This window comes from Pseudoliparis swirei, chromosome 10 (genome assembly GCF_029220125.1).
Source record: "Pseudoliparis swirei isolate HS2019 ecotype Mariana Trench chromosome 10, NWPU_hadal_v1, whole genome shotgun sequence".
In the NCBI taxonomy this organism is placed as follows: domain Eukaryota; kingdom Metazoa; phylum Chordata; class Actinopteri; order Perciformes; family Liparidae; genus Pseudoliparis; species Pseudoliparis swirei.
In genome coordinates this window covers 16,293,297-16,313,056 of record NC_079397.1, presented here as the reverse complement: position 1 = coordinate 16,313,056, position 19,760 = coordinate 16,293,297, and the positions used below count along the sequence as shown (strand labels likewise).

General features: G+C 42.9%; 1 protein-coding gene across 1 annotated transcript; it reads right to left on the bottom strand.

Moving 5' to 3' along the window:
* Positions 1–4,671: 4,671 nt before the first annotated feature.
* Positions 4,672–6,905, bottom strand: LOC130200907 (uncharacterized). Its single transcript, XM_056425481.1, has 3 exons — positions 5,232–6,905; positions 4,972–5,128; positions 4,672–4,831 (listed from the first exon to the last, which is right to left on the bottom strand). The coding sequence occupies exons 1-3, from the start codon at positions 5,776–5,778 to the stop codon at positions 4,672–4,674; spliced, it is 864 nt and encodes a 287-aa protein (XP_056281456.1). The 5' UTR covers positions 5,779–6,905.
* Between the last annotated feature and the right edge of the window lie 12,855 nt (positions 6,906–19,760).

Genomic DNA, 19,760 nt, shown 5'->3' with positions numbered 1-19,760 from the left:
CATAAAATGTGTGGTCGGTTTATCGAGATTCAGCCTAATAAGGATATGCGACGGAGATTTGAGGTCCTGCTCGCGGGACCACTGAGCTCCGCAGCGCCGGGCGGTCAGCTCGCTGTGTGGCCGCCGAGAGAAGCCTGATCTCGGCAGGACTTTTTGAAATGCTCCGCTGGCTCTGACGTCTCAGCGGCTAAACATGAGATATAATTAGGTTTTGGAGGATCTAAAGAGCAGAATGAGTTTATTATTTATTAAAAGATAACGTTACGTCAATTTGACTGAGGGTTAAGATTCATAACTTCATATTGTAGCGACCCTGGGTCAGGAAAGCTACGAGACGTTGTATAGTTATTACCGTTTATTCGTAGCCTACGCCAAACGACAGTGAACACCGCAACACATTCTACTCCACTGTAAAGTATTTTACAGTGAATAATTGGAGGAAATTCATGAGCAAGAACAGTTGATGTGGTGACGTCACAAGACCAGAAAGACCGTCCTGCGTCCTCGAGAGTCTGGACTCCCAAGACCAAACTCCCAAGACCAGACTCCAAAAGAACACGAGTCTGTACTCAGTGTACATGGAAATGATAAACGGCTGAAGTCAAAAAGCTGTCTAGGCTAACTTCTGCTAACGGTGAGCTGAGCGAGCCAACTTCAGCTTCATGTGCCAGGCAGAAGTAGTAGAGCACAACACACCAGGTGCATCACACTCCTGTGACCAATCATGCTTTAGACAGAGGTTCGGACCGCCCAGCTCATTTGAATATACGGACACGTAAATGTCACACATAAATAAATGAAGAAATACGTGTGGACACGTAAATAGAGAAATAAATAAATGAAGAAATACAGAAATGTAAAGATATATTTATTGAATGATGTCCTGTTGATTTATAACTTATTTATTCATTCCTATATTTATTTATACATTTATTTAAGCATTTATTTATACATTTATTTAAGCATTTATTTATTTATTCATGCATTTATTTATTTATTTTATACTCAAGTCATTTTGAGTCCGCCATACCCTCCTACTCACAAAGCCGACAACCACCTTGACTACATTTTCACTAGAAGCTGCTCTACCTCTAACCTCACTGTGACTCCTCTCCATGTCTCTGACCACTTCTTCATCTCTTACTCTCTCACTCTCTGGTACTGATAACCCACCCATATCTACAGACTCTGTCCCTCCTCTCTGGCCTCCTCTGTCCTATCTGCTCTCCCCTCAACTGACTCCTTCTCACTCATGCAGCCTAACTCTGCCACAGACACTCTCCTCTCATCCCCGTCTTCATCTCTTGATTCTCTTTGTCCTTTTAAGACACGACCGGTTCGCAAATCCTCTCCGGCTCCGTGGTCGTCTGACTCGGTGCTCGCCGAGAGAGCCACCTTGCGAGCGACGGAAAGGAAATGGCGCAAATCCCAGTCACAACCTGACTACCACCTTCAACAGCTCTGTGTTGGCCCCTACCCTGACTGCCAGGAACCTCGGGGTGACACGAGACAGTCAACTCTCCCTGACGACCAACATCACTGCGACAGCGCGTTCCTGTAGGTACATGCTGCACAACATCAGGAGAATACGGCCTCTTCTTACTCAGAAGGCGGCACAGGTTCTGGTCCAGGCTCTGGTCATCTCACACCTAGACTACTGCAACTCCCTCCTGGCAGGTCTACCTGCTAAGGCCATCCGACCTCTGCAGCTCATCCAGAACTCAGCAGCTTGACTGGTCTTCAGCCTCCAGAAATTCACCCACACCACTCCGCTCCTCCGCTCTCTTCACTGGTTACCGGTGGCGGCTCGCATCCGCTTTAAAACATTGGTTCTAGCGTACCGTGCTACGAACGGATCGGGCCCCGTCTACATCCGGGATGTGGTCACACCGTACATCGCTCCGCTCGGCAACAGCCAACCGACTTGTGGCTCCTGCACTTCGAGCTAATCACTGGAAATCCAGACTGTTTGCTGTCCTGGCTCCTCATTGGTGGAACGAGCTCCCCACTGACATCAGGACAGCAGAAAGTCTCTACACCTTCCGCCGGAAACTAAAAACACATATTTTCCGAGTATCTGGATTAAAACACAGATTAGCACTTCAGTGGCACTTAAATTAGGGTGACCAGACGTTCCTCTTTTCCCCGGACATGTCCTCTTTTTTAGACCTAAAAAATGCGTCCGGCAGGGATTCCAAAAACGTCCGGAATTTTACTTCGTCGGATATTTGTGTTTCTCTAGGTCTTTCACAAACTATTATTTACCCCTTACAAGTTTTGGAAATGGTATCTCCCTTACGTTCCACCTTCTTGCGCGAGCTCTGACTGTAGAGAGAACAGTCATTGGTCGACCGATCTCAGGGTTGCCAGATACACGATAATTATCCTCCAAATACGACCATTTTGAGCCTTTGGTACGATACTTCACCATTTCCAATCTGGCAACACTGAGCACCTTGCCGCCTCCACTAGTTGCATGCTATACACTACTACTACCCCCCCCCCCCTCTCTTTTCACAAACTCAAATCTGGTCACCGTACTTAAATAGCTCTTATTATGGTACTTTTGTAATTCGACTATGTTGAGGAAATGTTACTTTCTGTATTCTTGTTGTTCTTAGTTTGTACTCTAGGTTGATGCACTTATTGTAAGTCGCTTTGGATAAAAGCGTCCGCTAAATGACACGTGATGTAATGTAACGTAACCAACCTGCTCGTTGTAACCGGACTTTCGGGTTGAACATGGCATCCAGTCGTTTCCGTTGGCGCTCGTGCTCCTCTTTTAAACTAGTCAGTTCCTCCTCGTGCTCTGCTGTGTCTTCAAACAGCCCACATATCTCTCCAGCAGCCGCAGTCAGTCGCTGGTTCACTAAACATATCAGCTCTGGGACGTTACACATGTTCACGAACTCACGGACAGACGTTTCCTCCACACGCGCTCGGCTCCGTCTACTTCCTGCTAGCACGCTGACGTCATGACGTCATGACACCGGGAGACAATCCGGACGGAAACAACAACTAGGCCGTAAGGTGAACACTGTTTTCGTTTCAACCCGCTCCACAGTCGCGCATCTACACAATCCTTAGCTCATAAAAAAGAACGAGTTGTGCTAACCTACCAAAAAAAATTCCGCCGCTGAATTTGCCGTCGATTCTCGATGCGACTATGTTTTATGCCGAACTAGTTTCTTCAGAGCGTAATAGGATCTTGGTCACGAGGGGTGGCACGGTTCGACACGTGATCGGTCTACACCAATGAGGTAGCTGCTTTTTGTCAACAGAATGGCAAGATGGCGGCTCCCGTGGTTGGATTCAACGTTACCGATAAAGAGGAAAACACCCTTAAAAGTGGGCTAAATGGATTCTAAATAGTGCTGTATACATAGCCGCGTCCAATAAGAACAATGAGGCAAATATACGATCATGTTATGCTTATGTTAAGTCATTTAGATCAAGTTTGACATACCTGGGAATACACCTTACTGACGATCTAACATGGACTGTGAACACCCAGCACACACTGAAGAAATCAAGGCAAAGACGTAGTCTTTGGCAGTAAAAGTAGGACGTACAGTCTTTTGGCAGTAAAAGGCAGTAATTGTACTTATACCAATGACCATTTGTTCGTTCGTTCATTCATTCTTCCACAAATGAAAACAACACTGATGAACAATAGAAACAATCTTTATGAAAAATATGACTGATATATAAAACTGTACAAAACTACAAAAGAAATAACATATTAAGGACGCTCAGTCCTCACTGTCAGTGTCAGGACAGTTGTCTTCCAGTTGCTCGGTGTCTTTGGTGTTGGCACAATTACAGCAACGACATAAGTCTGTGCAACACAATCCTGCAGAAAAACAGGAACATCTTCCTGTCTCACAGGCACCTTTACAGCCGCAGTGTATGACATGCAAAACACTGTCAGGGGCCGGATTTCTGGTCATCCAGGTGATGTGCAAGGTCCCATCCTCTATTTGCCAACCATATCCAGCAGGTGATGGAGCACTTATTTTTTGTTTGCGACAGGACCTCATTATTGCAGCCTGGTAGTTTGCCCTTTTGCAGTGCTGTTGGAGGGCATCAGTAGTTGGGGGAATGCATATTTCTGGCAAGGCTGATGATGCCATACAGAAAGCCTTGTACCTAGCTTCATTGACATTATCGGCAGCTGGCTGATCATATAAGTGGCACACATACTGGCAAAGAAGTGCAAATGTTGACTGCTCCAAGTTAAAGTGAGTACCTAAACTTTTAAAAGCCTTTAGGTACTCACCTTTCTCACATGCAACAGAAAATGTCTTTTTTTTCTTCCTTTGCCATAAAAGGCACTTGTGGAGTCACACCCAGAGAATGTGTGAATTCCGATCAAGGCTGAACACACACTGGTTCCGAGAGCTGATGTGAAACACCTTGGTAATCGAGTCAACCTCTGATTCAACATATCCTGTCTGCAACAGAACAAAACAGTGAAAACATATAAACTGCATGGGAAATCTGTCTGCACACTTACAGCAATGACTGCCACATCAGTGTCAGAGCTCTTGATGATGACAGCTTTATGCTCCCGTGCAGCATGTTGTGCATGTAAAAACACCCTTGTGTCACATTCTTCATGATCACACTGCAGGTCTTCAACAAATAACGAACAGACAATGTACACCCTCCTTAACAGTCACAAGCATCAAGACCTTCATTTGCTTTCACCAGTTCAATGAAGGCCTTCCTCAGCTGGCCCATTCTCAGCACCTCTTGGTTGACAAGCAGCCTTTGGCGAATGATCCTTTCACAGAATATCTTATCGCTGACATCAAACGTGGGCTCATTCCTAGAACACATATGAATGAGAAGGAAATAAATGAATATGTGTTGTGATTGTGTGCACATACAACAGAATGCAGATTGAATGTTTACTTATGCAATGTTAAGTTAGTAGCTCCTTGAAATGCAATATAATAAATAACTTACTGTTCTTTCTCTGGTTTTTCAGGCCTCATCAAAAACCTGGTGTACTGATTATAACAGCCTTTGTGGTCCTGCACCTCCAGAGCCACACAGTCTTTGTCTTGTATATGCAAAAGAATACTTTGGTCCTCCTTCAACTCGGCAGCTTTCTGCAATTGGCCTTAACAAAACAAAAAGGATAGCTCCATGAGTTTGTTGACATATCTCACACATAATTGTACCTTTCAGTCACTCAACCACAGTGTGTGTGTGTGTGTGTTTACCTGCTGTTAATGTTTCAGCCTTTGACAGAGTATCCCTTTGTCGTTTGCCTGCTCGGTTGACGAACTTCTCCTTTTTTTGGCAAATTATGCCCAGGGCAGGAAGAACGGGGCCAGAGCCTGCGATTGGCAGCCCTGACCTGGATCGCAGTTTCTTTGTTGGACTCGTGCCGCCAGAAGTCGATGGAATGGCCTCGTGGTCTTCCGTCGCTTCTTGTCTCTCACGTGCGAGACGTCTTTCCACCTTTGCCATGGATTTTTTGTCCGTAAATCTACGGTAGCACGTGTGATGGAAGCCAGCATCCTCGGGAATATTGTCAAACTCCACATCGACACAGTGTTTGAAGTTCTCAGCCACGTCCCGAGACTCACCGTCCAACCCGAGCCACGTTTGTAGGCTTGTCCTGTATGTATTCCATCGTGTAGTGGTGAAATAATGTACCTCCTCGTGCTTGACTGAAGTAATATGCATAAAACAAAGTTTGTTTTTTGATTTATTCATATATTCCGTTGTATTTTCTTCGTCTTCCGTACTGCTCGAGGACGCCATCTTGCCATTCTGTTGACAAAAAGCAGCTACCTCATTGGTGTAGACCGATCACGTGTCGAACCGTGCCACCCCTCGTGACCAAGATCATATTACGCTCTGAAGAAACTAGTTCGGCATAAAACATAGTCGCATCGAGAATCGACGGCAAATTCAGCGACAGACTTTTTTTTGGTAGCTAAGCACGACTCTTTCTTTTTTATGAACTAAATATTGTGTAGATGCGCGACTGTGGAGCGGGATTCATTTTCTAAAGGACTTTTCGATGTTCACCTTGCGGCCTAAGAGTAACCGATCCCCTTACAAAACCAAACCCAACAAAATAACCACAAAACAAAATCAATAAAACAAAACAAAAGGGAGATTCAAAATGTCAGTGCTTTAAATTCTATTGCTTAATCCTGTTTCTTTCAAATATTGTAATACCTGTCTATTACATGCGTTAATGAGGAACAGAGGTAGAGATATGGCTGTTTGTTTGATGTGACATGCGCGATGCTAAAGCAGTTTGCAGCAATGTGCTGTAGCTTTTATCTAAAGTTCATGAAAGCATTATCTCCAGAGCTCCTTCCAGCAGATGTTTTTTTAAATAATGGCAGCCATAAAAGTAAGGCAAAAAATAATCAGGCTGGATCGGCTCCCTGCAGCTTCACAACACATGCACGCAACATTTTCGGGAATTTCATTATTCTGCTTATCCTTCCGGATTCGTTTCCAGCTTATCTTGCATGAAAATGTTTTACTCTAAATATATTCACTGTCCCTGGAACATCTCAGGTACGACCACCTTTCAGGGCGCGGAGGAGAGCCGGCATGGCCCACTCCATTTTCATCCAGCTTCTTCAGCTGTGTGGCTTTTTTCCATTCTACGTTAAAACTGGAAAACAAAACCTTGTGAGCTGTGACGCTTTACGGGAGCCTGACCGGACCACTAATGTTCTACAATACATCGCCAGGAATATCATGTCGTCAGCTTACAAAAATGTAAACATAAATTCCTAAAATAAGTTAAAGGATAATTTCCTATACCTTTCAATTCAGTTTATTTTATACAGCCCAATATCAAAAATGTACAAATGTGCCTCAGGCTTTAAAATCGCCACACATAAAACATCCCTGACCTTTGACCTCACATCAGAGTAAAGTGTGATGGAGAGATGTAAATTCATCCATAAGGAGAGAGAAGAGGAGAGAGAGTGGTGCTCAGTGTATCCTAAGCGTCCCCCAGCAGCCTATCAGCCTATAGCAGCATCTCTAGGTCTGGACCAGGTGAACCTGATTCAGCCCTAACTATAAGACTATAAAGAGGATAGCTGTTATCATGTGTAATAGTCTGGACACTTTTATTTAAAATTCCTTCTGAAAACAAGGGGAATACAGTATAACTTATGTATCTACTGTTGTGTAAATGTATTTAAGCTGCATTCTGTTTTTGCCCACTGGGGGCAGAAACAAACTGGAAAACAACATCTGACATTATCATACCTTATGAAGTTGTATAATGTCCGTTATTGTTGTCTATTCTTGTGCATGTTGTGCTATTTATCGTATGTATTGTGATTCACTTTGTTTTAATCAACTTGTTAAGCCGTAGGAAAAAAAATCCATATTCTTGGACACTAAAGATTATAGTTTGCCTTTTGACCAGGTGGCGACCACCGGGCCTGAAAGACAAGGTGGAAGTGCCTTGAACTTGCATTCTCTTTCCTGGCCACCAGGGGGCCAAGTCTGATTGTAAAGAACAGATATAGAAAATGACTCTTCTTCTTCCTTCTTGATTTATTCCCTCAGTAAACATTGTGACACAAGTTTATGTCTCAATCTCTAGTCTTCTTCAACACAGCATGATGTTCATTTAGTACATTACGGTCATTGAGAGTCGAACAGACCATAAAGCAGGGGATGCTTTAGGGCGGGCTTACTGTGATTGACAGTAACAGTCTGAGAGTTGTCCGTGTTTTCTTCTGTCTAAATGCATCCGAACATTGTTCAAAGCCACACCACCTGTTTACAATTCTGGAGGAGGATACCTGTTATGAAAGACACTCACTTCAGCTGCTGAACCCCCCCCCCACCTCAGAAATCTATAAAGGCATTTGTTCTCAGACGACTTCATCAAGACACGTCTTTGCATTTTTAATGAACGTTCCATGTTTACTGTCCAAGGCTGTATTGATCTTCCAATGGCTTGTTTTCAGCGGCGGCCTCTGGTCGGTCTGGGCAGAGCTGAGGCGGGGGAAGCGTTGTGAATCTTAATCTAATTAAATGCAGAGAGCCGACGGTAAAGAGTTTCCATCAGCTGCAGAAGTTAGCTGCAGATCTCTCGGCTGATAGCGGTGAAACATTCGTTCCAAGGTCAGCAGTCACAGAGTCACCGTTTCCTCCACGCAGGGGCGTTTGTCGGATTCAAAGAAAAGGGGGGCTAAGCCCCAAGGCTGGTGATATTTCACGAAGCAATTTTCTTTTTTAGCCCCAGATATCCCTTGTTAGACAGAATTCCAGGGTCATGGTAATTTTTTAATGCTCATTTGGACTCCATCACTGAGATAAAGATGAACTAGTTCAGTGTCAAATATACCATTCAATAGAGAAACATATAATATATAATAATGCAAAGAATAGAGAGATGTTCATAGTTATTTCTTGGATTTCGAATTCACTCGACAGTTTCTAACTTCCCTTTCATTTGCTTCAAGTAAACCTAAATGTATGCAGGTAATAATCGTTAACAACTGACTGCCAGATCCTGTAACGACCTGGACTTACCAGTTCACTCTGCGCATCATTGACTTTGAGCTAAACTCCTGGCTGTCGTCGACGAGAGACGTTACTTGGCAGAGTGAGAAAGCCAATGCAGCAGCCTCCCCAAGGTCCTAGTGCCCCGGAGTTATATCGATAAGTATGATGATGTCAGGGTGTCGTAGGCTAGAGAGAGCTTGGACCCAAATGCCAAAACCGGTTCCACAGAAACTTTATTCCTTTAGCTCCAAAACAGGTTACACACAAACCAAACAGTAGGACTCACACAACTAAACTGGGCAATGAGACAAACAGGGTTTAAATACACAGGGAGGTGGAGGTGATTGGACACTGGGGAACGAGACACAGGTGGACACAATGAGGGCGGGGCTAGCAATCACACAGAAGGAAACAATCAGGAACAGGTGAGACAATCACAGGGACAGGAAATGCAGGTAAACAGATGACACGAGAGACAGGGACTTCAAAATAAGACACCAAACAAGACACAGAAACTCCGGATCCGACAGATGATAGGCTAAGGATTGTAATTTGAAGAGGGAGAAAATATACAAACCAGAAAGCGCACACATATGTAGCATGTTAGAGTTATAAATAACACGTCCATGTGAGAAACAATAGTTTTATTTAATGACATCACACAGGAGATTGTTGAAGCCCCCCGAGAATAGGCCTAACGACGCCCATGCCTCAACGTCACACACTCAGAAGAAACATAATCGGCTTTATTGTGTGTTGGCACAGATGAATAAAGATGGCTGTGGTGATTAATGTGCACACGGATGCTGACTGGCATGACGGGCATGACTGGCATGGCATATTGTTTGAGTTACAGTTGAGCAAAAGAAAAGGCCTGTCATAATAATTATAACTAGTGTGGCATCACAAGGGGTCAGGTAGTGGAGGGACGCTATTTTCCCACTCGATTACAGCGGCCACCTGACAAAATGGCCGCTCAGTGGAAAACTACAGCTCCCAGCCTGCCTCACCACTCACCCAGCTGCAGGTGTTTAGGACATCTAATTGAGGCAGGGCTGGGAAGCTTAAGAGGAGACAGAGGGCAGAGCACAAGGGAGAGAAGGAGCTGGACAAGCCAGGAGAAGGGCCTCCAGGACGAACCCCAGCCCAAGAGAACAACCCAGAGGAGGACTTTGTGAAGTGGACTTTGTTTGAGGATAAGTTTTGTTTAAAGAACCTTTTGCTCCCCCGGGACACTTTTTGTTGGACTATGGACTTTGTCTTATTTTGTTGGAATGAATAAACCTTCTAGGTTATTTTAATCCTTGCATCTTGCCAGTTTTTATTGCTCCCTTGCACTGCCCCACCCTAGACGGCACTAGGGACAGCCCGTGACGTGACAGATGGTGGAGGATGCGGGCACTGGGGCCTAAGTGCGGATGATTGGGAGGGAAGATATTGATGACTTGGCCCTGTTTTTTCAGAACTTCAAATACCAGGCCACCCATCCCAAATGGAGTCACTGGTGCAGATGCTGGTGGAGAGCCAGAGGGCCCAGCAAGAAATCAATGCAGCCCTGTTGCAACAACAAGTAAGGTCTAATGAACTCAAAGAGCAGGAGCTCCAACAGGTACGAAGGGTGAAACCCAAAGTAGCGGACTTTATCCCTAAACTAGGAGTTTCTGATGATGTGGAAGCGTACCTTCATGCCTTTGAAATTACTGCTGTTCGAGAGGAGTGGCCGAGGAGGCAATGGGTTGGACTCCTGGCTCCTTTCCTCTCAGGGGAGGCACTTAAAGCCTTTCAGGATGTGGAGGCCCAGATTGCCCAAGACTATGACCAATTAAAAGTAGAGATTCTGAGTCGGCAGGGCCTTACTAAATTTAGCATGGCCCAACATTTCCATAACTGGTCTTTTCAAAGGGGTAATGCGTCCCAAATGCATGAATTGATAAGAGTGACAAAAGGTGGCTGGAACCAGACCAAGCAGCCCGGCCGACATCATAGAGACCCTGGTTATGGACCGGTATTTACGGGCTCTGCCTTATGAAGCAAAAAGGGTAATTGGTCACCAGAAGGTACGAACAACTACAGAGTTAATAGAAGCTGTGGAGCAGTACCAGGCCGCGGCAGAAATGCTCCGCCTACCCTGTAAAGAGCCTGGGGGGTTTGTTCCCGCCCAGCCAAGGGCGTGTCGCCAAAGAGGTTCGACGCCGACCAACACCCAGTCCGGCCCACCCTATAGAGAGGATAGGCAACCTGGGCAGCCACGAGCCGTTCCGACCCCAGAGCTCCGCCAGTGTTATCGCTGTGGCGAGTTAGGCCACATCTCATGGCAGTGTCAAAAGCTAGATGAGCCCATGCCTACAGCTGGTTCCGCCAGTGGGCCCCATGTGCACTTTGCTGCCCTCCTGGGGCAAAGTGGAGACCGGCGACCCACTTGCCCCGTAACTGTGAATCAACGGGATGTAGAAGCCTTGCTCGATTCAGGAAGTTCCAGGACCCTGATACAGGAGGCCATCCTGGAAGCATCTTCCCCTGCTCAAGGCGACCCCGTCCAGGTGGTGTGTGTCCACGGAGACACCCACGAGTACCCCACCACCATGGTGAAACTAACTACAACTAAGGGCACATTTCAAGTCAAGGTGGGCGTAATCAGGAATCTTCCTGATTGGGCGTGACTGCCCGGCCTTCCCGCTGCTGTGGAGGGAAGCCCTGAAGATACTCGGTCGTGAGCCCCGGAAACGTAAGGCAAACTATTGTGAAACATATGACACCTGGGTTAATGTTGCCACACCCTGTTCTGTCCCACCAGTTTCAGTACAAGCCTTGGCCGAGGCATCTAGTGGCTCGGAATCGACGGGTTCGAGCCACTACCGGGCCAAGTGAAGAGGATGCTGAGGGCCCCCGGAAAGGTCGCCCCTTACAGGTCAATATGGAACAGCGCAGTTGCAGGACCCCACCCTGGGAAATGCCCTAGCGAATGTCCAGGTATTAGAGGGAACATTGGTGGGAACCCGAGGCTCCTTCCTACCCTCATTTTCGGTGAAAATGGCCTCTTATATCAGGTTACCAAAAGTAAGGAGCAAATTGTGGAACAACTACTTGTGCCCAAACCTCACCGCTCCACCGTTCTGCAGTTAGCCCACACCCACTTGTTAGGAGCCCACTTGGGGTAGAAAAGACCAAAGAGAGGGTGTTGCAGAGGTTCTTTGGCCAGGAGTCCACAAAGAGGTAGAGGACTACTGCAGCTGCCCAGAGTGTCAGATCACTGCACCAAAACCACGATAAAAACCCCCTTATCCCTTGCCAATCATAGAAACTCCTTTGAAAGGATAGGCATGGATATTGTGGGGCGCTGCCCAAGAGTGCCCGTGGACACCAGTACATCTTGGTCATAGTAGACTACGCCACCCGGTACCCAGAAGCCATCCCCCTGAGAAAGGCAAATGCTAAGCAAATAGCAAAAGAACTCTTCCTCTTCAGCAGCCGGGTTGGGATACCCAAGGAAATTCTTACTGACCAAGGAACCCCCTTTATGTCCAGTCACCAGGAACTGTGCGCTTTTGCATGTGAAGCAGGTGAGAACCTCAATCTACCACCCCCAGACAGATGGGCTAGTGGAGCGTTTTAACAAAACCCTCAAAGCCATGCTGAGGAAGGCCATCGACAAAGACGGAAAAACTGGGACCAGCTGCTACCCTACCTTCTGTTCGCGATAAGGAAGTTCCTCAGGCTTCCACGGTTTCTCACCCTTGACCTGTTGTATTCTCACAAACCCAGGGGCTGCTAGACATAGCCAAAGAGACTTGGGAGGAGAGCCTGTCCCCATCGTACTATGATTGAGCACGTGGGGATGATGAAAGACAGGATGGCAGCTGTTTTTCCATTGTGAAGGAGCACATGGAGAAGGCCCAGAGGAGCAGAGGGCAACGACAACCGAGCAGCGCAACTAAGAGAATTCAGCCCAGGAGACAGAGTCCTAGTTCTGGTGCCCACTGTGGAATGCAAGTTCTTGGCTACTTGGCAGGGGCCATATGAGGTAATTGAAAAGGTTGGGGAAGTCAATTATAAAGTGCGGCAACCAGGGAAGAGGAAAGTGGAACAAATATACCATGTTAACCTCTTAAAGAAATGGCATGTTCGGGAGGCGCTGTTCAATTGTCTTCCACCCAGAGTGCCAGAAGAACCTGCCGGGACCAAGTGCAGTTTGGCCGGACCTGTCCCTCACCAGCTGCAGCAGGCAAAGGAGCTGGTGGACGGTAACCAGGATGTATTTTCATCCTCCCAGGCTGCACCCACCTGGTTGAACATGAAACGCACCCCAGGAAATACGGTCAACCAAAGGCCGATCGGGTGCCCAAGGCCTGTAAAAAGCTGATTGACGAGGAGGTAAGGAAGATGTTAAAGTTGAATGTGATTGAGGAATCCAAGAGTGCCTGGTCAAGCCCCATTGTTCTGGCCAACAAGCGGACAACTCGTGCTTTTGTAATGATTTCAAAAGTACACGACGTGTCTGAATTTGATGCCTATCCCATGCCTCGGGTTGACGAGCTGATTGAAAGCCTGGGCCATGCACGATTCCTGACTACACTGGATCTCACAAAGGGTTATTGGCAGGTTCCCTTATCGGCAGAATCAAAAGAGAAGACGGCCTTTGCCACCCCGGGAGGCCTTGGGCAGTACCGGATGATGCCCTTTGGACTGTTTGGAGCGCCTGCCACGTTCCAGCGCTTGATGAATCAGGTACTCAAACCCCATCAAGAGTATGCTTCTGCCTATTTGGATGACGTTGTGATTCAGAGCCCAGACTGGGAAAGTCACCTACCGAGGGTGCAGAAGGTGCTGGAGTCCCTCCGCCAGGCAGGCTTGACGGAACCCCAAGAAATGTAAGCTGGCCTTCGGGAGACAAACTACTTGGGATACACTATCGGGCGGGGCCTTGTCAAACCCCAGGAGGCAAAACTCTGTGCCATACAAGACTGGCCAAAACCATTGACCAAGAAGCAGGTGAGATCCTTTTTGGGATTGGCTAACTATTACCGGCGGTTCATCCCTGACTTTTCTACGATAGCGGCCCCTCTTACAGAACTGACGACCAAGAAACACTCCCGGATGGTGACCTGGTCCCCGGATGCAGAAGACGCGTTTGACAACCTGAAGAGGGCCTTGTGTTCAAAACCGGTCCTTACTGCCCCTGACTTCAGCAAGGAGTTTGTGGTCCAGGCAGATGCCTCGGAGGTGGGTCTGGGGGCTGTGCTAGCCCAGATCAAGGAAGGTGAGGAACACCCCATTCTTTATTTGAGTCGGAAGTTGCTTCCCAGAGAGAAGAACTATGCCACCGTGGAAAAAGAGTGCCTCGCCTTAAAATGGGCTCTGGAAACCCTCAAGTACTACCTGCTGGGAAGGAGATTCACTCTGGTGACGGATCATTCACCGTTGCAATGGATGGCAAAACAAAGAGACAAACAGCAGGGTAACCAGGTGGTTCTTAAGCCTCCAGCCTTTAACTTCTCTGTTGTTCACAGGCCAGGACGGCGCCATGGAACGCTGGATGCCCTGTCCCGCCGTGATGCCTTCGGTCTTCACCCTGCCGAGGACGCCAGGCCCGGGAGAGGATATGTGGCATCACAAGGGTCAGGTAGTGGAGGACGCCATTTTCCCACTGATTACAGCGGCCACCTGACAAATGGCTCAGTGGAAAACTACAGCTCCCAGCCTGCCTCACCACTCACCCAGCTGCAGGTGTTTAGGACATCTAATTGAGGCAGGGCTGGGAAGCTTAAGAGGAGACAGAGGGCAGAGCACAAGGGAGAGAAGGAGCTGGACAAGCCAGGAGAAGGGCCTCCAGGACGAACCCCAGCCCAAGAGAACAACCCAGAGGAGGACTTTGTGAAGTGGACTTTGTTTGAGGATAAGTTTTGTTTAAAGAACCTTTTGCTCCCCCGGGACACTTTTTGTTGGACTATGGACTTTGTCTTATTTTGTTGGAATGAATAAACCTTCTAGGTTATTTTAATCCTTGCATCTTGCCAGTTTTTATTGCTCCCTTGCACTGCCCCACCCTAGACGGCACTAGGGACAGCCCGTGACGTGACACTAGATAACTCCATCAAGGCCAATCAAATCCATTCCAAAATAGAACTCAGAGCCTTTTCTTTCCATTTACAGGGGAACATGTGATGCCTATAAATCTGTAGATTTTTCAGCTGATATTTTGTATAGCCCAAAATCACAAATGTGCCTCTTGGCTTTGCAATCTGTAATACTTTTTTTCTGTTTCTTGGGAGTTTTGCCCGAACCACCTCAGCTGACTCCTTTCGACGCTAAGGAGTAGCGGCTCGACTCCAAGCTCCCTCCTGATGTCCGAGCTCCGTACCCTCTCTCTAAGGCTGAGCCCGGCCGCCCTACGGAGGAAACTCATTTTGGCCGCTTGTATTCGTGACCTCGTTCTTTCGGTCACTACCCAAAGTTCGTGGCTTAATTCAATTCAGTTTATTTGTATAGCCCATTTTCACAAATTACAAATTTGTCTCAGAGTGCTTTACGATCTGTACACATAGACATCACTGACCTTTGACCTCACATCGGATCAGGAAAAACTCCCATACAACCCTTCACTGGGAAAAAAACGAAGAAACCTTCAGGAGAGAACAGAGGAGGATCCCTCTCCAGGATGGACAGAATAGATGTCACCTCAAATGTCATATTAGTTAAAACATTCACGAATATGATGACAGTGTCTGAGTTGGTAGCCTGCGGCATGGACGATCCAGACTTCCTCCATGATCCATCAGGCAGATGGAGAGCAAGGAGTCTCAACAGGGCCATGGCGGAGTTGGCGTAGTCGGCATATTCCACGATCCAGACCTCCGTGATCCATCAGGCTTCACCTCAAATGTCTCCCATATCTGTGACTACGTTGTGTGAATGTTAGTTAGTCTTGATGGACAGGTGGCGCCTTAGCTCCTCCCATCAGTGTGTGTGTGGATGGGTGGATGATGTCATGGAGTGTTAAAGTGCTTTGAGTGGTCGGAAGACCAGAAAAGATCCGTACAAGTCCATTTCCATTTCAACGCAGAGCTCAGGCTGGATGAGAAGACAGACGACTGTTGACCCTCTCTGCCAGGAGATGGCAGTGTGAGTCTGTTCAGTTGTTTGCCGACAAGTTGCTGAATACTGAAGTCACTTTTCAAAACACTAGTCTGCATTGCATAACATGCAACTTAACCAAACCGCTCATCTCACCTCCAAAACTCACTGAAACCACCAAAACAATAGTTTGGACTGATTGCATGTTAGCAATAGAAGGAAAACTGTAAATCGTATATTTAAATAAATAAGAATAACGAATGTCAGAATACATATTTATCATGGAGTATTAAAAAATGACAATTGAAAAATAAAGATGCATTTGTTTTATTATTTTTCAATACCTTCAAGCTTCAGTGCTTCCTGTTCTTACTGTATTACTCTAACATCATCAGTTTCTTTTCTGACATGTTCCTTAATCTATTCAATTCAATTTATTCTGTAGAGCCCAATATCACAATTTTCGAATTTGCCTCAGAGGGCTTTATGTACACATACGACATCCCTGACCTTTGACCTCACATCGGATCACATTCCACATCACTTTGTGTTCTGGTACATTTACCTGGTTTCAAAATAAAAGCTGCGCCCAGCGCTTAGTTCAGAGTAGCTTCTAAAAACAGGTTTAGGCCAATGGCAGATGTTATCAGACGTCTCCGGCGATGGTTTCTTTTTTGATCATCTTTTTTTTAACATATTTTGGCATACTATACTATGACTTTTATTTTGACATATTTTGGCATACTATACTATGACCTTTATTTTGACATATTTTGGCATACTATACAATGACTTTAATTTCGACATATTTTGGCATACTATACAATGACCTTTATTTTGACATATTTTGGCATACTATACTATGACCTTTATTTTGACATATTTTGGCATACTAAACAATGACTTTAATTTCGACATATTTTAGCATACTATACAATGACCTTTATTTTGACATATTTTGGCATACTATACTATGACCTTTATTTTGACATATTTTGGCATACTATACTATGACTTTTATTTTGACATATTTTGACATACTATATATACTATGACCTTTATTTTTGACATATTTTGGCATACTATACAATGACCTTTATTTTGACATATTTTGGCATACTATACTATGACTTTAATTTCGACATATTTTGGCATACTATACTATGACTTTAATTTCGACATATTTTGCATACTATACTATGACCTTTATTTTTGACATATTTTGGCATACTATACAATGACTTTAATTTCGACATATTTTGGCATACTATACAATGACCTTTATTTTGACATATTTTGGCATACTATACTATGACTTTTATTTTGACATATTTTGGCATACTATACTATGACTTTTATTTTGACATATTTTGGCATACTATACTATGACCTTTATTTTGACATATTTTGGCATACTATACAATGACTTTAATTTCGACATATTTTGGCATACTATACAATGACCTTTATTTTGACATATTTTGGCATACTATACTATGACCTTTATTTTGACATATTTTGGCATACTATACTATGACTTTAATTTCGACATATTTTGGCATACTATACTATGACCTTTATTTTGACATATTTTGGCATACTAAACAATGACTTTAATTTCGACATATTTTGGCATACTATACAATGACCTTTATTTTGACATATTTTGGCATATTATACTATGACCTTTATTTTGACATATTTTGGCATACTATACTATGACTTTTATTTTGACATTTTGGCATACAATACTATGACCTTTATTTTTGACATATTTTGGCATACTATACTATGACTTTTATTTCGACATATTTTGGCATACTATACTATGACTTTAATTTCGACATATTTTGCATACTATACTATGACCTTTATTTTTGACATATTTTGGCATACTATACAATGACTTTAATTTCGACATATTTTGGCATACTATACAATGACCTTTATTTTGACATATTTTGGCATACTATACTATGACTTTTATTTTGACATATTTTGGCATACTATACTATGACCTTTATTTTGACATATTTTGGCATACTATACAATGACTTTATTTTGACATATTTTGGCATACTATACAATGACCTTTATTTTGACATATTTTGGCATACTATACTATGACCTTTATTTTGACATATTTTGGCATACTAAACAATGACTTTAATTTCGACATATTTTGGCATACTATACAATGACCTTTATTTTGACATATTTTGGCATACTATACTATGACCTTTATTTTGACATATTTTGGCATACTATACTATGACTTTTATTTTGACATATTTTGACATACTATATATACTATGACCTTTATTTTTGACATATTTTGGCATACTAAACTATGACTTTTATTTTGACATTTTGGCATACAATACTATGACCTTTATTTCGACATATTTTGGCATACTATACTATGACTTTTATTTCGACATATTTTGGCATACTATACTATGACTTTAATTTCGACATATTTTGCATACTATACTATGACCTTTATTTTTGACATATTTTGGCATACTATACAATGACTTTAATTTCGACATATTTTGGCATACTATACAATGACCTTTATTTTGACATATTTTGGCATACTATACTATGACTTTTATTTTGACATACTATACTATGACCTTTATTTTTGACATATTTTGGCATACTAAACTATTACTTTTATTTTGACCTATTTTGACATACTAAACTATGACTTTTACTTTGACATATTTTGACATACTAAACTATGACTTTTATTTTGACATATTTTGGCATACTATACTATGACTTTAATTTTGACATATTTTGGCATACTATACTATGACCTTTATTTTGACATATTTTGGCATACTATACTATGACTTTTATTTTGACATATTTTGGCATACTATACAATGACTTTATTTTGACATATTTTGGCATACTATACTATGACCTTTATTTCGACATATTTTGGCATACTAAACTATGACTTTTATTTTGACATATTTTGGCATACCATACTATGACCTTTATTTCGACATATTTTGGCATACTATACTATGACTTTATTTTGACATATTTTGGCATACTATACTATGACTTTATTTTGACATATTTTGACATACTATACTATGACTTTATTTTGACAGATTTTGGCATACTAAATGACTTTATTTTTGACATATTTTGCATACTAAACTATGACTTTTATTTTGACATATTTTGACATACTAAACTATGACTTTTATTTTGACATATTTCGGCATACTATACTATGACTTCTATTTTGACATATTTTGGCATACTATACTATGACTTTATTTTGACATATTTTGGCATACTATACTATGACTTATTTTGACATATTTTGACATACTAACTATACTATGACTTTATTTTGACATATTTTGCATACTATACTGACTTTAATTTTGATATATTTTGGCATACTATACTATGACCTTTATTTTGACATATTTTGGCATACTATACTATGACTTTTATTTTGACATATTTTGGCATACTATACTATGACTTTATTTTGACATATTTTGGCATACTAAACTATGACTTTATTTTGACATATTTTGATACTATACTATGACTTTAATTTTGACATATTTTGGCATACTATACTATGACTTTAATTTTGACATATTTTGGCATACTATAAAATGACCTTTATTTCGACATATTTTGGCATACTATACTATGACTTTAATTTTAACATATTTTGGCATACTATACAATGACTTTAATTTTGACATATTTTGGCATACTATACTATGACTTTAATTTTGACATATTTTGGCATTAAATTTACAAACTATTAAAGATGGACATATAATATACAATTTGATGCTTTGTTCTAAATAGTGAATAATAAAGTTGACATCAACATTGATTGTTATTTCAGCTCGAATAATAAATTGGTAAAGCTACCAAATTAGCAGTTTAAGATTTGAAGATTTCCACCATACAAATAATTATACACATGGATAGAAACTAACCTTTATTTTACAATGATACAACTTGACCTTTAGTCTTTGAAAACTCATGTATGAAAATAACTAAATGGGAAGATTTTGACCTTCAACTGAATTATTATGAACAGATTGATCAAATTTAAATGGTTGATTCAATCATGCATAATTTATGCGATTTGGTTTAAATTTGAGATTTGAAAACACCAT